General features: G+C 39.1%; 1 protein-coding gene across 2 annotated transcripts in view; it reads left to right on the top strand.

Moving 5' to 3' along the window:
* GMDS (GDP-mannose 4,6-dehydratase) overlaps window positions 1–23,536 on the top strand; it is a 619,043-nt gene that overhangs the window by 471,888 nt on the left and 123,619 nt on the right. For both annotated transcript variants that reach the window (XM_087437913.1, XM_087437914.1), the window contains exon 8: window positions 18,408–18,526. In XM_087437913.1, the coding sequence (XP_087294039.1) occupies window positions 18,408–18,526 (119 nt within the window). The remainder of the gene's footprint in view (window positions 1–18,407; window positions 18,527–23,536) is intronic.

Raw genomic sequence — 23,536 nt, 5'->3', positions numbered from 1 at the left:
GAAGGGATGAGGGGAATGTAACATTCCTGAGAAATTGGAAAGCAGCAACCCCCAGAGAATTTGCAGAGAAACTCACTCCAGACTCAGCTGCCAGATACTCAAGTCACCTTTTCAGCACTTGCTTGACATCTCTCTCAGTCCCATCTGGCTTAACTCAGAGGTCAGTCTGGGGACTGGGAGAGGTGGCGACTCCAAGAGAATTCAAGGGAGGTCTAGCAATAGCACTTTCTGTCTTTGGCATTTGTTGTTATCTGAAGTCATTCAAAAAGGTGGAAGTAGTACTAGTTTTTGCTTGGCTGTCTATTTTTTCTGTTTTTTTAACCCAAAATTTACTTTAGATGAACTGGTATTTTTATTTCCCAAATAACGACTTCCCTGATTTTTGATCACTGAGATTTAACAGTTGTTGTTTTTATTATATAGGACCTCTGTGACTATTTTGTAATTAGCTGTTTTACAAAGGATGTTTTCTCTTGTGCATTTATGAAATTTGGGGCAAGGAGGGGTTGGACAATATGTTTCCTGTTTTAAATTGTATTTTCTTTATGGTTTATATTTTCTGTATGAAGAATTTCAGAAAAGTAGGAAAACAAGGGTTTTTTTTAAGAGGTGGCAATCATGTTTTATTATATTCCTTTTTTAAATTATTATTATTTTTTATTTTTTTATTGATGTTTTAATAGTTTTTAACATTGTGAAATTTTGGGTTGTACGTTTTTGTTTGTCCATCACCATGTATATGTCTCCCTTCACCCCTTGTGCCCACCCCCCACCCCCATTGCCCCTGGTAACCACAATACAGTTTTCTCTGTCCGTGTGTTGGTTTATATTCCATATATGAGTGAGATCATACAGTGTTTGTCTTTCTCTTTCTGGCTTACTTCACTTAACATAGTACCCTCCAGGACCATCCATGTTGTTGCAAATGGGACGATTTAAAACAAGGGTATTTTTAAGTATAATATCTATATTATAAACAAATAAGCTATATTTTATAGTTTGTCCATTTGATTTTCTGGTGAATTGAATCAAATTCACTGTGCCCTGCAGTGATGGCGTAAGAAGAAGGTTTGGAGATCTTTGCTCAATTTTACACTCAAATCAGATTTCTCAAGAAAAAATAACTCTTATTGGGGTACTCTTTTAGGCCAGATTGTTAAAGGAGGCCAGACCAGATCTGGCCCATTGGTATGTTTTGTTTAGTCCAGGCAATGTTTTAAATTTTTTTTAGCTAACAGTTAAAATTTGAGTTTTTTTTTTTTAATGTAACTCAATTTTTAGCATTTCAGGTGTGCATCTTTTCTTATGTAACCAGAAGATTTTGAGAGACTTGTTCCACATCCCCCTATGGGAACAATCTACTGGAGTGAAGTGCTCATTGCCCCTTCTAGAAGGGAGATGTACTCTACAGGCCACCAGAGGTGAAACCAGCCAGGGCCCCTGGGGGGCATTGGAGTTGTGAATCTTGTCTTAGACCCTTTTCCAGTGCCATGTTAAAAAAGAAAAATCACTTTTCAAAGTAAAGTACTTTGTTCACTAGAAAGTTATTCCTAGTTTTTGTATAAAAGGAGATACATAAATATTACACTTGTTTCTTCATTGGCTTACATGATGATTTCTCAAGGTGCTTTTATCTCCCACGTGGTGACCTAGAGAGAGGGTTGGCCCAGAAGACAGAAGGTGTGGACTCTATGCTGGGCCTGTCTCTAGCCATCTGGAACATCCTGTTGGACCCCAGTTTCCTTCTCTCTAAAACCCAAACGAACCTCCCAACTCTCAAAAGTTCTGTGATCTTTGCTACTGTTCAGTTTCCAGTGATTCAATACACATTAGCTTAGGTTTCCTAACTTCCCTACTTCCTCTGTCAAAATAAAAAAAAGGTAGTCATAGAATCAAACATGTCAATGCACTGAGAGAATATTCTATCTAACAAACTATGCAGAGAATCCCTTTGTAAAGAAAGAATCGTTCAAATAATCACCCTCCCATTTCATCTCTGTAGTTTTCATAAAGTACAGCCAGTCTGTACTGACCACAGTTGTAGTCAATATTTGCACTTGATATCTGAAGTAGAGTTGTTGATAAGGGAACCCAAGGATGTGTCAAAGGACCCAGGCTAAAGGCTTCAAAATCCTCAGCCATTGGCATTAAGGCTGAAAGTGAGACAGGGAAGAGGGTACTGTGTTGAGTCTTGGAAATGCCTCCCCAAGGCCCTCTCACTTTCTGGCTGTTTCTTAAACCAGTGTGTGCGAAAAGAGTTAAAGGGCTCCAAGCCTTAACCCACTGTCGGGGAGTGTCTTGGGCACTGGAGAGAATCTGGCACAGGATGTGTTTTCATGGAACTGCTTATCAAAACGAAGATCCTGCCGGTTCGTTTAGACAGGGTGGACGGGGTGGAAAACTGGCACAGGGATCAGGAAGTCTGCCTTCTGTGCCTCCTTCTGCGGCCGCGTGACACTTTGCAGGTCGTTCCCCCAGGGTGGCTCAGTTTCTCCATCTGTAAAGTAAGAATGAAATTAATGTTCTTCATAAGAAATATTAGGGAAATCTTTCTGATTATTTTCATCGAAACTATGGCAAATTAATATTTTCATGAGTCTGCCTTGATGCTTCTTTGGTTCACTCTTATGTAGGGCCTTCTCACCCGTAGACCACAGCCTTCTTGCTGCCTGTTAGCAGGTTGTGTTCCCACCTGACCTTCATGTTAACACCATCCCCCACTCTAGGAAGAGAGATGGTAGAGGTGGGAGATCTTTATGCCAAAATAAACAATAAAGTTTGGAAACACTTAGACCAGGATAATTAGGAAAATGATGTTGAATAAAAGATGGCATTAGACTTATTATTATGCTTAAGTTAGAATCCAGTTCCAAAAAGCACAATCTCCAGTTAACTGATCTGTTTAAAAAGGTTTTGTTTTGTTTAAAGATTTCATTCATTTAAATCTTCTGATCACTTCTCAGTTCAGGCTCTACTTATGGATTTTTCTTCTTCATTGAGAAATCACGTTGCAAAAAACTTCAATCAATAACTATTTACTATTTAGGAACACTGTTAGACAAAGGAACTCTATCTGACAATAATTAATGAAGCTAACTATTCAGAAAAAAAGACTTAAAGCTCCTCTGAAATGTCTACCTGTATAATGCAAATTTATTTTCCTGAAATAGCAGAAACCCACATATAAGAAAAATATATAAATTACCAGGATTTTCATACTCTTTCAAAACTTGAATATAACTGATCTATTTTGGGCAAGGAATCAGAAATGCTTAAGGATGAAAATGTTGAAACCCCAGATTCTGTTCTAAAACAGAAAGAATTAGTGCTCTGAAAAATGCTGTGTTTTTATGTTAAGTATGATAACAGTCCATGTAATTATCACATCATATCTCAGTGATCATTATAGCACACTGATCTCCTAGGCATTAACCTTGGAATTTTCTCCAATAATATTATCATTTATAATAGCAATAACATTTAGTAGATTACAGAGTGCTTTCAATATATTATCTAATGGGATACCTAAAACCCTATAACCTGTGTAAGAAAATCAAGGGTGAAATAAGTGACTTGTCTAAAGTGACAAGTCCAGAGTCTGAGGTCTTCCATCTGAGTTCTCTTCCCTACATAATATTGAGACTGTCCTTTATGACTGCCTATTTTCCTGTAAAAACATTTCGTTTGGAAAGACGAATAAACATATAAGGCCTTCATCTCTTGCCTCTGCAGTTCTCTCGGCTCTCACATTCTGCACATGGGTTTTTGTTTTCAGTATATGTTTTTGTATTTAGTCTCACACCACAGGCCCAGCTTTAAATAATTGTCTTGCACTGTATAAAAGTACACAAGTGATCACAGAAAGGGTTCCTAAGCTGCCAGCTCTGTGTTTACTGCTGGGAACAAGATCTTTTTTTTATAAAAAGCACTTTTTTTTCTTCACTCCTTCCCTCTTAACCTCCACCTCCAGTAGTGCTAGGAGGAGCTGAATCAGACAAGAGGCAGCTAGGTCTGTGATGCCTGGCTGTGTTCTACAGACCTTCCAAACTGGCAGAGGGGTGCTGGGGCAGAGTAGATGTCTCCACTAAAGCAGATTGGAGTTTCAGTAGGTGGCGCTGTTTCCCTCAGGTGAGCAGGATGTATATGCCCACCAGCTGGGGGGCACTGTTCACTCTTAGGAGCAAATGTGCAGTACTTGTCCTTTTCCTCAGTGGCCCTAGCAAAGTGTTAAACTAATCTGACACTGAATTGTTGATATAAGTGAGTCGTGCAAACTGAGAAACAGGCTCTCATTGCTTTGTAGATCATTATGCCACCCTGATGACTGGGATATCCCATTGTTCTGCCTTGAGTAAACCTGCAGTCCAGGTCACTGTTAGAAATACAAAGCTTGATTTTTTTTTTTTTTTCCATCTCTGTTTGTTCTGGAGTCAGTCACACATAGGCAATCTATGTGAAAGAAAAATGAAAGGCAGGAGCAATTGTGCAACTGTCATTAAACCAAGCATGTTCTTTCTCTCACTGACCAAGTTCTTTAATGTCTGTGGACACATGTGTCTGGACGCCTAACCAGATAGTGAGGATAGCACACTGAGAGTAGAGGATTTATCACTTGGCAGCCAGTTTCTCACGGGGAGACACTGGGATTTTATCTCCGTTCCCTTGGAGAATTGATTTACTGAATGTTTCTCTTAAAGATTTAATTCACTGATTCTTCAGCTCACTTGCATAATCCTCTCACTGGACTCTATACTGAATTTGTTCTTTTTCATTTTTGCTTGAGAGGATTCTTTCTAGAGGACATCTCTGAATGATGGAGCTGGCCTAATGGGAAAGGAGTCCATAGTTTATTGTCACATCTGTGGGTGACCCAATAGCTCACATTTCGGAGCATCTTACAATATGTCCTCAAGCTCTGACAGCACAAGTCACCCTCACCTACTTTTGGTTTTCCTTCTATGACTTTAGAAAGAATTTAATAGAAATGGGAACTGAAGATTTGGTATAGATGGACCAGAAAGTATGGTTATCACACTGGCTCTTTTTCAAGAACAATAGAAGTATACTAAATATTCTATATTTACCTATATACATATTAGTACTGTAAAATTACCAGCTTCTCAAATTAATTTATGATTTTTAGAGCAAGTGTTCAATAGCTGTTCTTTTAATCAATCACACTGATTTAAAAGCAAAATTATCAACATTACCTAGTGTCTCACAGAGAAGAAAAAAGTTTAGGGGAAAACATTTAAAATTTAGTTTTGAAATGTTATCAGTTTCAAGTTTTCTAACCTTTTTACTGTTAATAAGTGCAATGCAATGAAAACACTATCATGTTCTTTGAAAAATGAACAGGTATATGAATATGATGGGTTTAGTATACTTCATTTGGAAGACGCAGCACATTGCACATCTTCCTAGGAAGGTTCAAATCACGAAGTTAACATCTGTCTTTTGCAAACACTACTCTTAAAGTGCTCTCTTTCTCTGAAAGTCAGAGGCTGAAAGAATGAAGCACAGATACTCTCTGGGCCAAGAGTTGCCTCATAGGCCCTTCGTGATCAATAAGAACATTGTGGTGGTTATTTCATAGCTGATTAACTTATATGTCTACAAGCCAACACTTGACTTGAAAGGCTGGTCTGGTTTCTCGTGGTGCAGGCATGGCCTTTACTAGCCTGTCCTGGCACAGAGCTCTGGGACTGCTCTTTCCTGACCGCAACCAGGGTACAGCCCTTCAGTTTCGTAGTGAGTAACCCATCACTGGAGCCTACACTTCTGTGAAAGGGCATTTTGTCTTTTTGGGCAGTACCATGATGGCAAGATAATTAGTGTTAGGGAGGGGAAAAAACAGAATTGAAAACAACATCAGATACCTGGTTGTGGACTCTTCAACTTGGAGAGACAGAAAATGTGGTGGCTTTATTTTTCTTAATAACTAGGATAAATGCAAACACAACAGTCAATTGAGCATTTAATAATGAGATGGTGCAGAAAGGTATAACTTAATAAAAACTGCCTATGTTTCTCAGTTCATTGCTCAAACACACTGTGTTTCTTGGCTTTTCTGTAATCTTTTATATGGTATTGTGTTTTAATTCATGTCAAGATCTTAGATCGTCCTCCTAAGAGTTTTTGTAGTCCTCTTTGCAAACTTTCTGTTTCATTTTTAGGGAAATGGAATCCTTGTGTCTTATAGTTGAAGTATAGTTTTATTGTATCTGACATTGCTTTTAATTTCACCAGTTGTGAGGTAAATAAACCATTGTGTACTTGGGAAAAAAATTGGCAGAAAAACAGAATATGTTAAAGACTCTTGCTTTTCATTGCTGGTGAGATTTCCCAACTGGAGTGTCTATTTTATTTTGCCTCTAGCTAATATCTAAAGATCAGTAATAAAGCTCTATGCAAATACTTTCATGTATTTAAAAGAACAATATTTTGACACTCATTGACACAAGCAAAAAAAATACAACACTAAATTAGTGTTCAGGAAAACAATGAAGACATTGTTCATTCATGTGAAATGAATGTGAAAAATGTTGTGTTATATTAAAAGAAAAGATTGCTCCTCAGTTCTTGACCTTTAGCATCTGCTAGATGATGTTACTAATGGTGTTGTGTAGTAATAGACAATTTTTTATTGTTAATAATGGATCTTGAGCAGTCATTAATACTTGTTTTAGTCACCTAAAAATAAATATTTCTTCCCCAGAGTCTGGTAATTTGAGTTAAACTTCTCTAAAGTTTTTTTAAAAATATTTTTTGGACATTTTAGAATTTTCAAATACTTGATAAGTTAAATATTTTGAAAATGTTAATTAAAAAGGCTTGTTTTTCTAGATTTCATCAAGAGTTATAAAGACAAAAAAAAATCTCTTGTCACCATCTATGTGTTTTTAAAGTAATTCAACTTTTAGGAGCTCTTGATTTTTTTTTTTAATTTGAAGAACACAAAGGGACTTTTTGTTTAATTGTCAGTAGTGTGGAGGGGCCCTTTTATTGGAGGGGAAGTTGTCTCTAAATTATTGTTTTTTATATATAGTGGAATTTCTTTCCTCTTGTGTCACTGGGCTCAAATATTACTGTTACAATAAACGTTTTCTTAAATATAACTAGCTTCCCTTTTTATCTCTTTCAATCAAGGACGTTACAGAGTCAGCATCTAGGAAAAAATTATGATAACAGAAACATTACGCTCATGAATAAGACCAAATCAGTAAGAGCAATTTGACCTCCCAGAAGAACAAAGCTTATGTACTGTTTATGTTGGGGTATTTTTATATTTAGCAATCAAAAATTAAAGCCAGAATGATTAAATCTAAATCTATTTAAGCATAGTTTTAAGACTACTAAGTGGGAGAGTGACTTTTAAATTGAAATCCTGGTTTTGTGAATGAGGGCATTGTGGGGAAACACATTTGAAATGAATTTAAATGAATGAGTTAATGGGACGCTAATGCCCAGTTACAAAGATGGAATATGTGTCCTAGCCTGCAGTCTTCAGAGGAGCTGAAGAATGAGTAGTCATCAGTGCTCACTGGGATTAAAACACAGATTAATAAGAATTCCCTGAAGCTCTCCTACTCCTCTGGTCTGCATTAAGTGTCTCCTGCCTTGTGCTCCTGTACCTCCTCTTCTGCTAGTGTTTATCCCATTGGCCTTATGTTATTTTGGTTGCTGGTTGGGCACATGGCAGTCTTCCCTGTGGATTTTGAGGTCCCAGGTGTTGCCTTATCCCCTTTGGAACTGTCTTCTCAGCAGTGATTTCGGAGCCTGATACACGATTGGTCCCACACACTCATAAACTGAGCAAAGTTCTGGAAGTCTTGTTTGGTCTCCAGCTGTCTTCATCTGAGCTTGTTGGCACAAGAAGCAGAAACTAACTCAAAGAAAATTCAAGTGAAAAGGGATTTATCATAAGGAGCTTCAGGATACTTGACAGGAACTGGAAAGTGAAATCTGCTTTCCTGTATGTCTGTGCATATCTCCCCTCACCTCCTCTCAAGTCTTGTAGTCTCTTTTCCCACTCCTACCCAAACAGGTCTCCTCCATGCTCCACTCTGCAGTGCTACTTTTGCAGTCCTCTCTACAGCTCCAGTGCTTAGTGCTATCCTACTCATTCAGTCTCTGAGTCTCTTACTACAGACTTCTTTGATCCTCCAATTGGCCCAGAATATGTCAAGTCTCCATCCCTGATAAGGGAGTTGGAAGGGAGGGAAGGCACAGGGACAGGCCACCTGACTTAAGTATAGCTGCCTTGATTCAATGCTTCAGCAGGAGCTGTGGGTAGGGATAGTCTTGCTTAGGAGGAAGTCTTTAGAAAGCTTCCGTGCCTGATGTCTTCTGGATACTACCTGGAGTTTATGTCTCAGAAGTTCTTAAATCAAGTGTTGGACTTTTAAAATCCTTTTCCTATGTAAATGTTGGAAGTCCATAAGCCAGGCACAGCATCTACCTTGTTTATGCCTACCTGGCATACTCTCAGACCCTTGCACAATGCCTGGCACCTGGCAGGCGTTTTATAACTATTTATTGACGGTCCCCAGGTTAGCCCATAGAAGTCCATGCAGCTATTCCTAACAACCATTTATAACAGTTTCTATGGGAAAATGCTTTCCTAATCACAGCTATTAGGAAAATGCATGTTAGTGTAATGCAATAAAAAGAATACTAAAAGGGGAATGGAGGTTCTAGTCCCAGCTGTGGCATAATTAGGTGTGTGACTTAAGGTGAGTTATATAATCTCTCTGGTTCCAGTTGTTTAGTCTTTAAAATGAATTGAATTGAATGAGAACATGTCTTTGGGGCCGGCCCCGTGGCTTAGCGGTTAGGTGCTCGCGCTCCGCTACTGGCGGCCCGGGTTCGGATCCTGGGCATGCACCGTCGCACCGCTTCTCCAGCCATGCTGAGTCCGAGTCCCACATACAGCAACTAGAAGGATGTCCAACTGTGACATACAACTATCTACTGGGGCTTTGGGGAAATAAATAAATAAATAAACCTTTGTTAAAAAAAAATGAGAACATCTCTGAGGCCTCTTCCAGCTATAAAATTCTGTGTCTCTGACAAACAAATTCAGGATTAAATTCACTCCACCCTTTCAGTCTTCCTTCTCCTGCCATCTGTGGGTGCAAGAATATGGTCATGGAGATTAACTAGCTCTTCTAGGCAACAGTAACCCTCTCAAGCTACATAATCATCGTTGTCAACATCATCAACATGATACATAATAGTCCTTGAGCACTTACTATGTTCCAGGCACTGTTCCAGGCACTTTACATATATTAACTAATTTAATCCTAAAAACAACCCTATGAGGTAGGTACTTTTATTGTTCTCATCTTTCTGAGACACTCGAAGATTAAGGAACTTGCTAGAAGTTACCCAGTAAGTCCTGGAGCTATGGTTGAAAGACAGGTGGTCTGATCCCAGTCTGAGCTGCAGCCACAGCAAGCAGTGATTCTCAGTGTGGGTCACACACCAGCAGCATCAGCTTCACCCTTGGACTTGTTAGAAATGCAGATTTTCAGGCGCCACCCCAAGCCTATTGAATCAGAAACTCTGGAACTAGAGGAGTCCAGCAATCTGTGTTTTAACCTTCCAGATCACTCTAACACACACCAAAATTTGAGAGCTCCTGCCTCCTCTCCTCAGCACTGCATTTCAACACACCTATAGGTGGTTGTCTAGGTATTTACTCCCTAGGCATTCCAGTGGGGGAGGTGGGGTGTGGTATTACTGCCCATTTGTAGATGAAGGAGGCAAGCGTTCAAATGTCAGATGATCATAAATTAGGAGCTAGTTATACTGCTTTTTAAGATCTCTCTCTCCTAGTTGGCATGACTGATGAAATCACTACAGGAAAGGTCAGGAGGTGGTGACAATTACAAAGGAGGGAGGAGAGGGGGATTATTCCTCCAGCTGTGCTACAAAGATGATGAGGCCTCCTCCATGAAGCCCCAGCAGAATCTTTTGATTGACAGATTGAGCAAACAGGATTAGGGCAGTGCATCATGTAGTAGGTCGACTCTCCTTCCTTACACAAGGCCAGCTCTATAGCCCTGCTCTGTCCCATGCAGTGTCCCCTACCCACACATGGTTACTGAGCACTTGAAGTGGGCCAGTCTGAATTGAGGTGTGCTATAAATGCAAGATATAGGCTGGACTTCGAAGACTTAATACATAGAAAAATAATGTGAAATATCTTGAGATATCTTGATAGTATTTTATATTGAAATGATAGTGTAGTGTATATATTGGCCTAAATCAAACATATTAAAATCAGCTTCACCTTTTCTTTTTACTTTTTTAATGTGGCTAATAGAAAATTTTAAATTACATATGTGGCTTGTATTATATTTCTATTGGGCAGCGCTGTTTTAGACTAAGCTTGTAAAGTCCTATCTACTTCCACCTTAATGCACATAATATGGTGTGTATATAGTATTTATTTACTGATAACGATGATTATCAACACTGGAACTGAGAGATCTATGGCAAGGCTAGGACCTGTTATGCAAGGGAGCCCAGAACCAGCCCAGAAGTTGGGTCCCAAAGGTCAGAGTCAGACCAAGAGGCAGAGCCAGGTGGTCAGATGGGCTTGAAGGGTAAGGTCGTAGAAAAGTCAGAGCTGGCTTCCCAAGAATATGTTTAGGCAGCATGGCCAGGAACTACGAGCAGGGAGATGGATGATTAGGTGGTCATGAGTATAAAGTAACTTCCTGCTGCATACCCAGAGCTTTTATATTGTTCCTGCTGTGCCAGGAACTAATTCTAGAATGGCTTACCTGGCTATGCGAGTGGGAACAGGTAATTGGAAACACCTGGTTGAGGTAGGTGGCTGGGCACACTCCAGGAAACAACCACTTCTGGGAAATATGTTGTGACAGTAATGATGTTAGGGCCAAGTTAGAGCATTTGTTAATTTATAGTGACCTGAAAATGAGTTTCCATATTCCAGGTGTTAGTCTGTGAATTATTATTGCCCTCATATAAACGTAACTATCACTGTGTTAAAGATAGATAGAGCTTTACATAGAAATGACGGGCTGAAGCACTAATGCTTCATATTAAAGGCAAAAATATTTATTACCATGTTGAAACAATCCGCTAATATTGTAGTCATCACAAGAGAGCTCTTTGTGGTAGATTTTCTCTGGAGATGGGTGTAATAATCCCTCCCATCCTGCATGCCCTTTTGCAATGTGACTTTACCACTCTTCTAATGAAGGAGGAGAGTCTGTTTCCCATTTTTTTGAATTTGGGTTGATCCTATAATCAGTAGTATGTGGAGGAAGTGACACTGAGTCACTTCCAGGCCTCGGCCTTATGAGGCCTTGCAGCTTCCGTTTTGTAAAGAAGCTTGGGCTAGACTAGTGACTGATGAGGGACCGTGGGGGTGGGCAGCATGTGGAAGAGAACTGAAGTGCATCCAGGGAACCAGACTTGTGAGGGAGGCCATCTTGGTCCTACAACCCCAGTCAAATCACTTCGGCCACTACCACAGGGAGCAGAGATGAGCCATCCCCACCAGAGCTCTCCTAAGTTCCTAACTCACAGAATCCTGAACAATAAAAAGGTTTAAGCCACTAAGTGTTAGGATAGTTTCTTAAGCAGTGTTTGACAAGTAAAACATCCTTTATTTGTATATGCCTGTTTTATTAAGGTTTTTTCATACATGATTTACATGGTCACATAACTTTGGGGTACATATAATTGTTTAATATAATTCTTTATGCACTCAGGATATATTATGCTGAGCATACATACATACATACAGGCTGTAGATTTTTCTCAAATTAATTTTCAGTCCTAAAAGGCCCACAAAATGATATTACATAGGAATGGAGAATATCTTTATAGATAGCCACTTTTATATTGCAGAATGGCAGGAAGATGTTGCTGAAGGAGAAACCATTTTTGTTGACTGTGACATAGCCTCCTGGCTGAGGGGCAATGCAGATTGTGATCTGGGGTGAAGGCAGTGGGGAAGCAATAATTATCAGATAGCACCGTAGCAGCCTTGTGATTTATTCTGTGAGCCACACTACGAACTATGGGCTGAAAAATGAGGGCAGCCATGTCCTGGGGCAGAGAATGTAATGAGATTGGTGAGAGAGTTTTGAGCGAAGTTTGAATGGAAGCTGCAGGCTGCCCTCAGTGCACTTCCTGCTGCTCCGCATACAGTTCTTCAGGAAATATCTAGCCTTCTTCAGATAGTAATAACAATTGGAAAGGCACTACCCCAGGGTCTCTACCTGAGGTGGGAGTGGGGAGAGGATTGCAAGGAGAAGAGAAGGAGCATAAACAAAACAGATGAATAGCACGTATCATCAGGAGTATTATTAAAGGAAAAATATGTATCTAGAGCTCAGATAATTGTTCTCCACAGATTCAAAGAAATTACAGGTAACGTTTTTGTTCAGTTTGCTAAAAGTCAAGGTGGACCAATTACAGTCCATGGGCCAGCTACCTGTTTTTGTTTATTGGAACACAGCCATGCCCGTTTGCTTCTGTATTGCCTATGGCCATTTTTGTGCTACAACAGCAGAGTTAACTATTTGTATTAGACACCATATGGCTTGCAAGCCTGAAATATCTACTATCTGGCCCTTGGAGAAAAAGTTTGCTGACCCCTGGCTTAAAGAAAGAAATGAAAGAGTTAAGCTGGAAGTAATCAGGACAGATATGGAAGAGAAAAAGAAAATCATTCCAGAGATTGAAGCCACATTAGTGACAAAATTTAAAATAAATGTTACTAAAAATAATCAGGTGAACAGGCAGGAGGAAATCACATAAAATAATATGGAAAATCACAAGCATAAAAATGATTAGATAGGGTATAATAGACATAGAAGATAGAAAAAAAGAGATACAACATGTGCATAATTGGTGTGTGGGAAAAGAAATGGAACGAATAGAAGAGATAAAATATAGTAATAGATTAATAGAAGAAATAAATAACATAACTTGAATCTGCATATTGAAAGAGCAGGATGGTGTGTCAGAAAAACTGATTCAGAATGAGTAACACAACCCTAGGAGCTTTTAGGTTTTATATTGTTTCCAGGGATGAGAAAAACTAACTCCCAACCTTGGAATTTGTAGAGCGGTATACCTGGCTAGAATAAAAAGATAAAGAGCGAGGCAGATTTTGGCATAGCCTCTTTCTTTCGGTGCATATGATATCAATGTAGAATGATATGTTAACAGCAAACATAAAAAGCAAGAGCTATATAGCTTTCTAAATTGTGTTCTGTTATTTTTTGATGTTTTTATTAATTTATTATCCAATGATTTTTTCCTGTTTTAGTTACTTTGTATCTTCAAAATGTCTGAAGGACTCTTAATCAAAGGAATCCACAAACCTCAGTATTTTTGCCCATGAAGATAATTAATAGATTGAGTGGGCCTTAAGGCTGGCCTTGGGTTTTATGCTAGATGGCTTTCTTGATAGAGTTTTATTTGTTAATCATTTGGTACCTGTCCAACTACATCAGAGTAGGAAGTACTCTCCCAAGCTGACCCTCAGACCTACCTACATGGGTCCCACAAAGCATAAGGCCTGGCCTAGCACAGGACTACTTGAAGTCCTGACCCAAACTGTAAATACCAGGCTGTCATCGTGAAAACAGCTACTGAACAAAGCTTAAAGACAAAATGTATGTGAATGGATCAACGCTTGGCATCCTTTATTGGGAATTCCATTTGTTCAGATTCCTATGATTTTTGTTAGAATTATTTCAAAGACTTTCTCCCCAGAAGTAAATATATATATAGTTCTGTTTTAAGGTTATTTTTATGACAGAAGCCCATAAAGCACAAAAACACAGGGCTGAAAAAGTAGCAGTCAAATAAACATAGTTAAACATAACCTTGATTAACAAATCTTGTTATTCATGGATGACAGCTCAGTTAATAAGTGTTTGTGGTTTGGATACTGAACTGAAGGTTAATGGCGAGGTGGAAGCAATTGTAGAATCCAGATTTTTAAGACAAACATCCATCACACCCCAAAAGGCATGCATGGAATCAGGTGTAGTTAGTCAGCTGTGGTGATGTACTTTGGGTGTTCTCCTTCACTGGTCCAGCTGTGAACACCCTCCAGAGCTACCAAATCAAAGAAAGAGGAATGACCCTTCACTGCCCATTTCCGCATTCATGATTTGAATGCCAAAGTGGGAGAGGAGTATTTTTATTTGATAATTTTTCAATTGAAGTTTTATTTTGACTTCTCTAAATTAGATTTGTAGAACAGATAGGTTAATTATATAGTTACAAGAAAGCACATGTCCAAATTTAACTAATATTTATAACCACCTGGACTTGGCCTTCAAATATCAATGGTATGGAGTCAGATTTCCTCTAAACTTCAGGTGCCTTAAAAGCAAAATGAATGTGAGGTATGGTTTGAAAACTGCACTGTTCACTTCCGTTAAGGGACATTTTTATTTTGAGGAATATGAAGCCTTGGTACGATCCTTAGCTGATTGTCTTTCCTCTCTGTGAGATAGATTAAAAAGCAGATTTTTTCATTTGCACTGGCGATCAGGGCAGGGCTGAAAGTAAATAAGTATCTGAGGAAGTGGATAAGTCAGTCATATCCTTAAAGGACACTGAAAGAATGTGGGAAGACTCTGTCTTTTTCCTCCTTCATTCCTTGAGAGACAAAGAGAGAAGATTGACATCTAAAACATGTAACCTCAAAATTGTTTCTATAGTCAGAAGCCAAAGGTGGGTGGCGATTTGATCACAGATTGTGGCCTGGCCGTGTCATGGGTCATATCTTCAGCATGTGAACAGGAAGGTGAGAAGTGGTGAACTTTTGCCTCAGTTGTGCCATCCGTCAGAGAATAAATGGACCAAATCAGTGTGTGCAGATGTATAAGGAGGCGAATGGCTTAGTACTTCTCACACAGGGGCCTTTGTGTCCTGGACATGATCTGGCATGATGATGGGATGCACTGGGCCTCGGCTTTGTGGCAAATTACTAACCCATTATCACACCAGAACACAAGCTCATTTATCTTCTGATCCAGAGTGTCACCTGTTCTTCATTTACCAGTCAATAACCATTAATTATGCTCAGTGGAAATTTAAACAAAGCCCTTTCCCTCTGTTAAAACCAGTAAACTATTCAGTAATAACAAATAAATCTGGAGTTGTATATCCTTTCCCTTCCCTTTCCCAGACTGGAGTCTGGTACAATATGAACTTTAGAGGAAATGCCTAGAAATTGATAGGTCAAAGGCCGCAGATAGTCTGATGGAAAAGAAAAGAGCAGACTCTTGGCACTCACTCTAGTGAAAGTGAGAGGCTCCCACTGATCCCCAGGTTCCTGTAGGGGAACAAAACAAGCACCAGAGAACTTGTGCCCAGTGTTTAAAGTAATCTACCATCAACCAGTAATCATATTTTCCGGCAAGCCCCTTGCTTTCTTTCACATGACTAAAAATATGATTTTTCAAAACCATTCTAACACAACATAGTGTTTCAAAGGAAATAAAATAAGCTGAGCAGTCCTGAATGAGCTATTTGAAATGTTATTTTTAGAATGGAAATTTGAGTAAAACACATTTAAATGTATATACTAATCCCTCAGAAAAATGCTCAAATAGAAATTCTAGCCAGAAGCATAATTTAATTTTTCCTGAAAACTTTGAAAGTATTTTGAAGGAAGCAAAAACAAGTTTGTGTATGTGCCTGTGTGTGCATGCGTGTGCTCAGGGGAGGTGGGAGGGTCAGCTTAGTTGGGGAAAGGTGGCCAAAGGGCAGGCTCGGTCCCAATGAAGCCAACCATGCTGTGTGCCACTGTTCACAGGGAAACCAGTGCGATAACAGGAATTCATTCCAAGGGGCTCTTGTACAGGATCTAGAAGGAGAGGTCAGAGTTCCCAGACAGATGAGGGAAGAGGGCATTCTAGGCCACGGGAACTGCACATGCAAGACACAGACACAAAGAGTGGGCCCCCCACCAGGCCTCTGCTAGTGCACTTGTGCCTTGGTGCCCCTCACAAAAAGATGCTCTCTAAGGAGCTTAACAACAAAGGGTGCTGGGCTGCACATCAGACCCCACTCTTCCTCTTAGCCTGGAGCAGTTAGTGTGCAGCAGCCCTGAGTTCAGGGAGCTACAGAGCTTTTGTAGACTATGTGCTGCTTGGCCTATCCTGTGTTTTACACCTTTTAACAACTAATCGAGTTTTATTATTAATATTATTAGTGTAAAATTTAAAAACTGTTGTGACTAAATTCATCGACTATGATCTCAATGCCAAATAAAGCTGCAGATATTTTATTAATGTCAACAAAACTCTCTCCTACCCAAGACAGTTTCATCCATTACTTGTCAGTCTATCACTTACTGGAATCTATGCCATTGTCCCACCCAGTGGCCCCATTTCCACGGCATGTAAAACTGGCCAAAGTCTCATCTTCCATAGAACAAAAATAGAATTTAAAACAATTTTGTGATAGACCAAAAATACAAAATATTCACAAGAAATAACTTCAAGAAAAAGAGAAATATTTACCTGTATTATATATTTTTTAGAAGGCTCCCACAAATTTAAATGAATGAAGAGGAATTAGACTTTTTTGGTTGCATTTTCTAAGAGAAAATAAGCTGCTCCATTGATTTCAGCAACCTATTTTTCAGCCTGTGCAGTAGCAGCTAGGAAGACATCAACCAAAATAGTTTTCTTTAAATGTTAGAACAAGAGTTCAATGCACATAATATTGGGGACTGTGTTATAATGAAGTGCCTATTATTTTTACCTAATTGATTTTGAAAAGTGGGTGCGAGTGATGAAAAACATTGATTTTGGGGGGTGGGGGCTTGGATTTTTCTCAAAGAGACATGCTGCTGTCAGATACCAGCTATCTTAATTTTTTTTTAATCTGCGTCTTCTATCTGTGTAAACAAAACCTTTAAAATTAGTGTGCAATTCCAAGTTATGGAAACTATGGGTCTGTATGTTGTTGATAAAAGCTGTTATAACTGAGTGAAGCCAGGCTGTGATGGTTGCCACCAGTTTGCGTCTTAGACGTGCAGCTGCATTGTTGCCCAACTAGACTTCTCGTTCCTATTGAAAAAGGGTACCTGTGTGATACACCCATTGAGCGCCTGACCTGGAAATGCTGTCTGATGAAATCCTTAACTCTAGTGCATTTTCTCAGATGACTTCTTAAAAGTGGTAGTACTATTCATTACATCATTGTTTTTCCATTAATGATTTTTTTTTTCCCCCAAAGCCCCAGTAGATAGTCGTATGTCATAGCTGCACATCCTTCTAGTTGCTGTATGTGGGACGCGGCCTCAGCATGGCCAGAGAAGTGGTGTGTCGGTGCGCACCCGGGCTCCGAACCCCGGGCCGCCAGCAGCGGAGCGCGTGCACTTAACCACTAAGCCATGGGGCCGGCCCCATCCATTAATGATTTTTGATTATTTTGCTTTTTGATGTCACCACATTGGTAAATGTTCAACTTTATTGTTAAGAAATTTGGTTCTACTTTTGAGGGCAAACATCTGTCTTTAAATGATTTTTCCTTATATTCTATTCGTGGTATAAAGGAAAATTAGACAATGCTTTCTAAACTCTTCTTTTCTTAAATACACTATAGAAAGATTATTTGCCACAGATACTCTTCAAAATCTTGTTCCTCTAAATTGCCATCCAAGGACCTGCTGCATGAGAATCACCTGAAGTATTAAAGATAAAGATGCCTAAAACACGTTCTCTAGTCTGCTGAGTCCAGACTTCTGCAGCTATGGCCCAAGCATCTGTACTGAGATGTTCCCCCAGATGATTCTGATGCACACTAAAGTTTGAGAACTACTACTGTAGTGGTTAAAATAGTGTATTAAATTTGTGGTCCTTTTCTAGCTGTACATCTTAAAGTATTTAAACAAAAAGGCCATTAGACTGAGGTGGCTCTTAATGTCTGGGTAGCCTGAATAAGAGAGCCAAAACCTAAGCCAGAGTCAATGCACTCAAATCCAAGAAAATGACACTTAAGAACAACCAATCACAAACAGCTAATTCAGCTTTCCTAAATAAGGCAACCGCATAAGCTATAGCCAATCAAATAATCTCTGGATATAGCCAAAGATTGGCTATAGCCAATCAGTAAATCTCTTTACTTTGCTTCAGTGTCTGCTCTATAAAAAGCTTGCCCTAGCTCCTGTTGATGGAGCGCTCCTAACCACTTTCGGTTTAGTGCTGCCCTATTTGAATAGATGTATGCTGAAATAAACTCTTGAAAAATATTAATGTGCCTCAGTTTACCTTTTAACAAGGTCCAAATCCAATTATGTGAATTTGATAACATTATATTTCCCAAGTGGCAGCTGGGTGCAACTTTAACTTGGATTTGCCTCTCTCTCTCTTTATTTCTCTCTCTAGGCTATGTGGCTGATGTTACAGAATGATGAGCCGGAGGATTTTGTCATAGCTACTGGAGAAGTCCATAGTGTCCGGGAATTTGTAGAGAAATCATTTTTGCACATTGGAAAAACCATTGTGTAAGTATAACTGAGAATTGATATCTGCTCACTCATCAGACACTTGCTGGCGGGTTTGTGTGTGTGCTTGCTCTTTTGACTTAGTTTTATTTGTCCTTTTTCCTTGTTACTGTCTAGTAAAGCAGTACAGGGAGTTTCGGTATGGAGCAGGGACTTTGTTCTTCACTGCATCCAACCTCAGTTATATTCTATGTGAAACATTTGTCACCATCTAAACTCAGTCTTCTAAAAATTTCTTTTATCTTTTTGTTTTTTTAAGGTTTTTAATTTTAAATTTTTTATCATAATTTATACATGATTTACTACGATTTTTCTCTAGCTATTCTACTCTTACCAGATCAATGTGATAACATTACACAATTTTTTTAATGCTTTCACTTTTATTTTAAAATTTTTGAAACCATAAAAAACTTACAGAAAAATTTCAATTACAGTCTTCTTTTCTCTGAACCATTGAGAGTAGATTGCCAACCTGATGCCCCATGACCCTGGACTTTTCCCTATATATCCTACAAACAGTGACATTCTCCTACATGAATGAAATACAACCCTGTAAATCAGGAAATTCACAATGATAAATTACTACTGTCTAATCCTCAGATCTGATTTGAGTTTTGCCAGTTAGGCCAATGCTATACTTTATCCCAAAATGATCCAGTTATAACCAGTGCTACATTTACTTGTTGTATTACACAAATTTTGAAGTCAGATTTTTATTGGAATATTGGAAAGATTTATGGGAAATCCTTCATTATAGATGGAAGATTCTTTTTTTTTTGATGATTTTTTATTGTGGTAAAATATATATAACAAAATTTACCATTTTAATCATTTTTAAGTATACAATTCAGTAGCGTTAGGTACATTCACAGTGTTATGCGACCATCACCACCATCCATCTCCAGAACTGTTTAATCTTCTCCAACTAAAACTCTGTACCCATTAAACAATAATTCCCCACTCCATCCTCCCCCCAGCACCTGACATCCACCAGTCTACTTTCTGTCTCTATGGATTTGCCTATTCCTGATACCTCATGTAAGTGGAATTATACAGTATTTGTCCTTTGTGTTTAGAGCTTAATATCCTCAAGGTTCATCCATCTTGTACCATGCATCAGCATTGCATTCCTTTTTAAGGCTGAATAATATTCCATCATATGTATGTACTACTTTTTGTTTATCCATTCATCTGCCATTTGTTTCCAACTTTTGGCTATTGTGAATAATGGTGCTATGAACATGCATATACAAATATCTGTTTAAGTCCTTGCTTTCAGTTCTTTTGGGTGTATACTTAGGAGTGGAATTCCTGGATCATATGATAATGCTATGTTTAATTTTTTGAGGACTTGCCAAACCGTTTTCCAAGATTTGTTTTTAAAATATAAGAAAGGACTTGCATTTCCAACTATGATGGAATAACAGAAATCAGATTAAACCTTCTATTTTAAAAAAACTAGGAACCCAGAGATAGGTGACATCAGCAGCATGGTGGACTGAAGTCTTCCCTTAGTCTCTCCCCACTAAGATACAATGAAAAGGACATTCATAAACCAACAGAGGACATTCATACAATACAGTAGACGTCTGAGAGATCCATGCAGCCATACATCTGAAGGTGGGGGTGCTGGACCACCCGGGAAGCAGTGGAAGGAGGTAAGGGGATCTCCTCTCCTTCTTGAATGGCAGCGATCTAGGGCGCGGCACCGTGCACGGTGGCCAGCACGTGACTCTGAGAGGAGGCGGGTAAAGGGCAGCACTCCGCAGGAACACCTTTGCTCTCAGAGTTGCCTCCCAGCCTGTGGGAATGCTCCACACCAAGGAGGCTAAGCAATCACGGGGGTGTCTTCACCAAGCCCAGCAGCTCAGGAGGGCAGACAGTGAGTGCTGAACCGGAACACCCAGGACCATGCACGCGAAAGAAAGCACTCTTCTCCACCCAACCTGGTGCACCAGGTCAGACAACAGGGGACCCCCGCCAGAGTGCTTGCACACCTACATGTGTAAAGCAGCGGTGGCCACTGGACGAACACAGACGGGACCTGTCAGCACAGCTTCCAATGGACAGGCACAGCTTCCAGGGGTCACAGTGGGCTCAGATTACACAACTCCTGCCCCCCCAGCAGTGGCAGGTGGAATCTGCGACCAGATACTACCACTATGCAAGGGCACAAGTTCACCCCATCAAATAGTATAATGAGGTATATTAACACTCCAGACCAGAAGGAAAATGACAAGTACCCAGAAATCAATCCTGAAGTCACAAAAATTTACAATCTAAATGACAGAGAATTCAAAATAGCTATTATAAAGAAACTTAATGAGCCACAAGAAAACTCAGAAAGATAGTTCAATGAAATCAGGAATAAAATTAATGAACAGAGGAAATTCTTCACAAAAGAGATTGAAACTATGAAAAACAACAGTCAGAAATGTTGGAGATGGAAAACACGAGATAAAGAAAAATCTGGAATCCTTAAATAACAAAGCTGATATTATGGATGACAGAATCAGTAATTTAGAGGATAGAAATATAGAAATGCTACAGATGGAGGAGGAGAAAGAATTAAGACTAAAAAGAAATGAAGAAATTCTCCAAGAAATAGCCAACTCATTTCGGAAATGCAACGTAAGGTTTATGGGTATTCCAGAGGGAGAAGAGAGAGAGAAAGGAGCAGAGAGCTTGTTCAAAGAAATAATAGCTGAGAACTTCCAAAACCTGGGTAAGGAACTGGAATTACATGTAAATGAAGCTAATAGAACTCTTAACTACATCAATGTAAAAAGACCTTCTCCAAGGCATATATTAGTAAAACTGGCAAAAGTCAATGACAAAGAAAAAATATTAAGGGCGGCAAGGCAGGAAAAAATAACCTACAAAGGAACCCCTATGAGGCTTTCAGCGGATTTCTGAGCCGAAACCTTACAGGCTAGGAGAGAGTGGAATGATATATTCAAAGTTCTGAAAGACAAAACTTTTCAGGGTCCAGCCTGGTGGCATAGTGGTTAGGTTCACGCGCTCCACTTTAGCGGCCCAGGGTTCGTGGGTTCGAATTCCATGTGTGGACCTACACACCACTCATCAAGCCGTGCTGTGACAGCATCCCACATACAAAGTAGAGGAAGATTGGCACAGATGTTAGCTCAGTGATGATTTTCCTCACCAAAAAAAAAAAAAAAAAGAAATAGAGATCAATGAAATAGAAAACAGAAAAACAGTGGAGAAAATCAGTACAATCAAAACCTAGATTAACGTCTATCCAGAAAAAAAGAGAAGACACAAAATATATATGTATTAGAAATGAAAGAGAAAGTCACTACAGATCCTCCAGTCAGTAACAGAATAATAAGGAAATGTTAAGAACAACTTTTTGCCAATGACTTTGTCAAATTAGAGGAAATGGACAAATTCCAGGAAAGACAGAAATTGCTAAAACTGACTCAAGAAAAAATAGAAATCTTAATAGTTTTATAGCTGTTAAAGAAACTGAATTTCAAGCATTAAGGAAGAAAATAATACCCTTCCTATATGTACTTAGAAGAGAGAATACTCCCTAACTCATTTTATGAGGCCGGTATTACCCTGATACTAAAAACAAAGACATTACAAGAAAAGAAATTTACAGATTAGTATTCCACATGAACATAGAAACAAAAAAATATTAGCAAATGGAATCTAGCAATATATAAAAAGTTGATACACCATGACTAAGTAGGATTTATCCTAGGAATGCAAGGTTGGCTTAATATTTGAAAATAAATTTACCATATTAAGAAAATAAAAGAAAGAAACCATATTATTTTTTTCAATAGATGCAGAAACAGCATTTGACAAAATTCAACAACTGTTATTAAAAAAAAAACTTTCAAGGGGCCAGCCCGGTGGCACAAGTGGTTAAGAGTGCGTGCTCCGCTGTGGCGGCCCAGGGTTCACCAGTTTGGATCCCGAGCGTGCACTGACGCACCGCTTGTCAACCCATGCTGTGATGGCGTCCCATATAAAGTGGAGGAAGATGAGCACGGATGTTAGCCCAGGGCCAGTCTTCCTCAGCAAAAATAAAAAAAAAAAAAGGATGAGGATTAGCAGATGTTAGCTCAGGGCTGATCTTCCTCACAAAAAAAAAAAAAAAACTTTCAACACACTAGGAATTGAAGGAAATTTCCTCAAAGTGATAAATAACCTCTGAGAAAAATCCACAATTAACATTATACTTAATGGTGACAGACTGAATGCTTTTCTCCTAAAAATCAGGATCAAGGCAATGATGTCTGCTGCTTTTTGTGTGTGTGTGTGTGAGGAAGATCAGCCCTGAGCTAACATCCATGCCAATCCTCCTCTTTTTGCTGAGGAAGACTGGCCCTGGGCTAACATCTGTGCCCATCTTCCTCCACTTTATATGGGATGCTGCCACAGCATGGCCCGACAAGCAGTGTACCAGTGCACACCCAGCATCTGAACCTGGGCCGCTAGCAGCAGAGCATGCGCACTTAACCGCTACGCCATGAGGCCGGCCCCAAGGATGTCTGCTTTTATCATTCCTATAACATTGTGCTAGAGATCCTACCTAAAAATAAGACAAGAAAAATAAATGAAAGGAAGAAGTATATTTGTCTTTATTCACAGATAGCATGATAGAGTACATAGAAAACCTAAGAAATCTACCAACAAAGCTACTAAAACTAACAGTTTCTAGCAGTGTCACAGGATACAAGGTCTATACATAAAAATCAGTTTTATTTCTGTGTACTGCCAATGAAAAATTGGAAATTTAAATTTTTATAAAAGTACAATACTACTTACAATAGAATCAGAAAAACATGAAATACTTAGAAATGATTTTAATAAAATGTATGAAAGATTTGTCCACTAAAACCTAAAAGACACTGGAGAGAGAAATCAAAAAAGCTCCTCTAAATAAATGGAGGGATACACCATATTCTTGGATTGGAGGACTGAATGCTGATAAGATGTTGATTCCCTTCAAATTAATCTGTAGATTCAGTGCAA

This window comes from Ceratotherium simum, chromosome 13 (genome assembly GCF_057802395.1).
Source record: "Ceratotherium simum simum isolate JZ-2026a chromosome 13, ASM5780239v1, whole genome shotgun sequence".
Lineage (NCBI taxonomy): Eukaryota > Metazoa > Chordata > Mammalia > Perissodactyla > Rhinocerotidae > Ceratotherium > Ceratotherium simum.
This window is presented reverse-complemented; position numbering and strand designations above follow the sequence as displayed.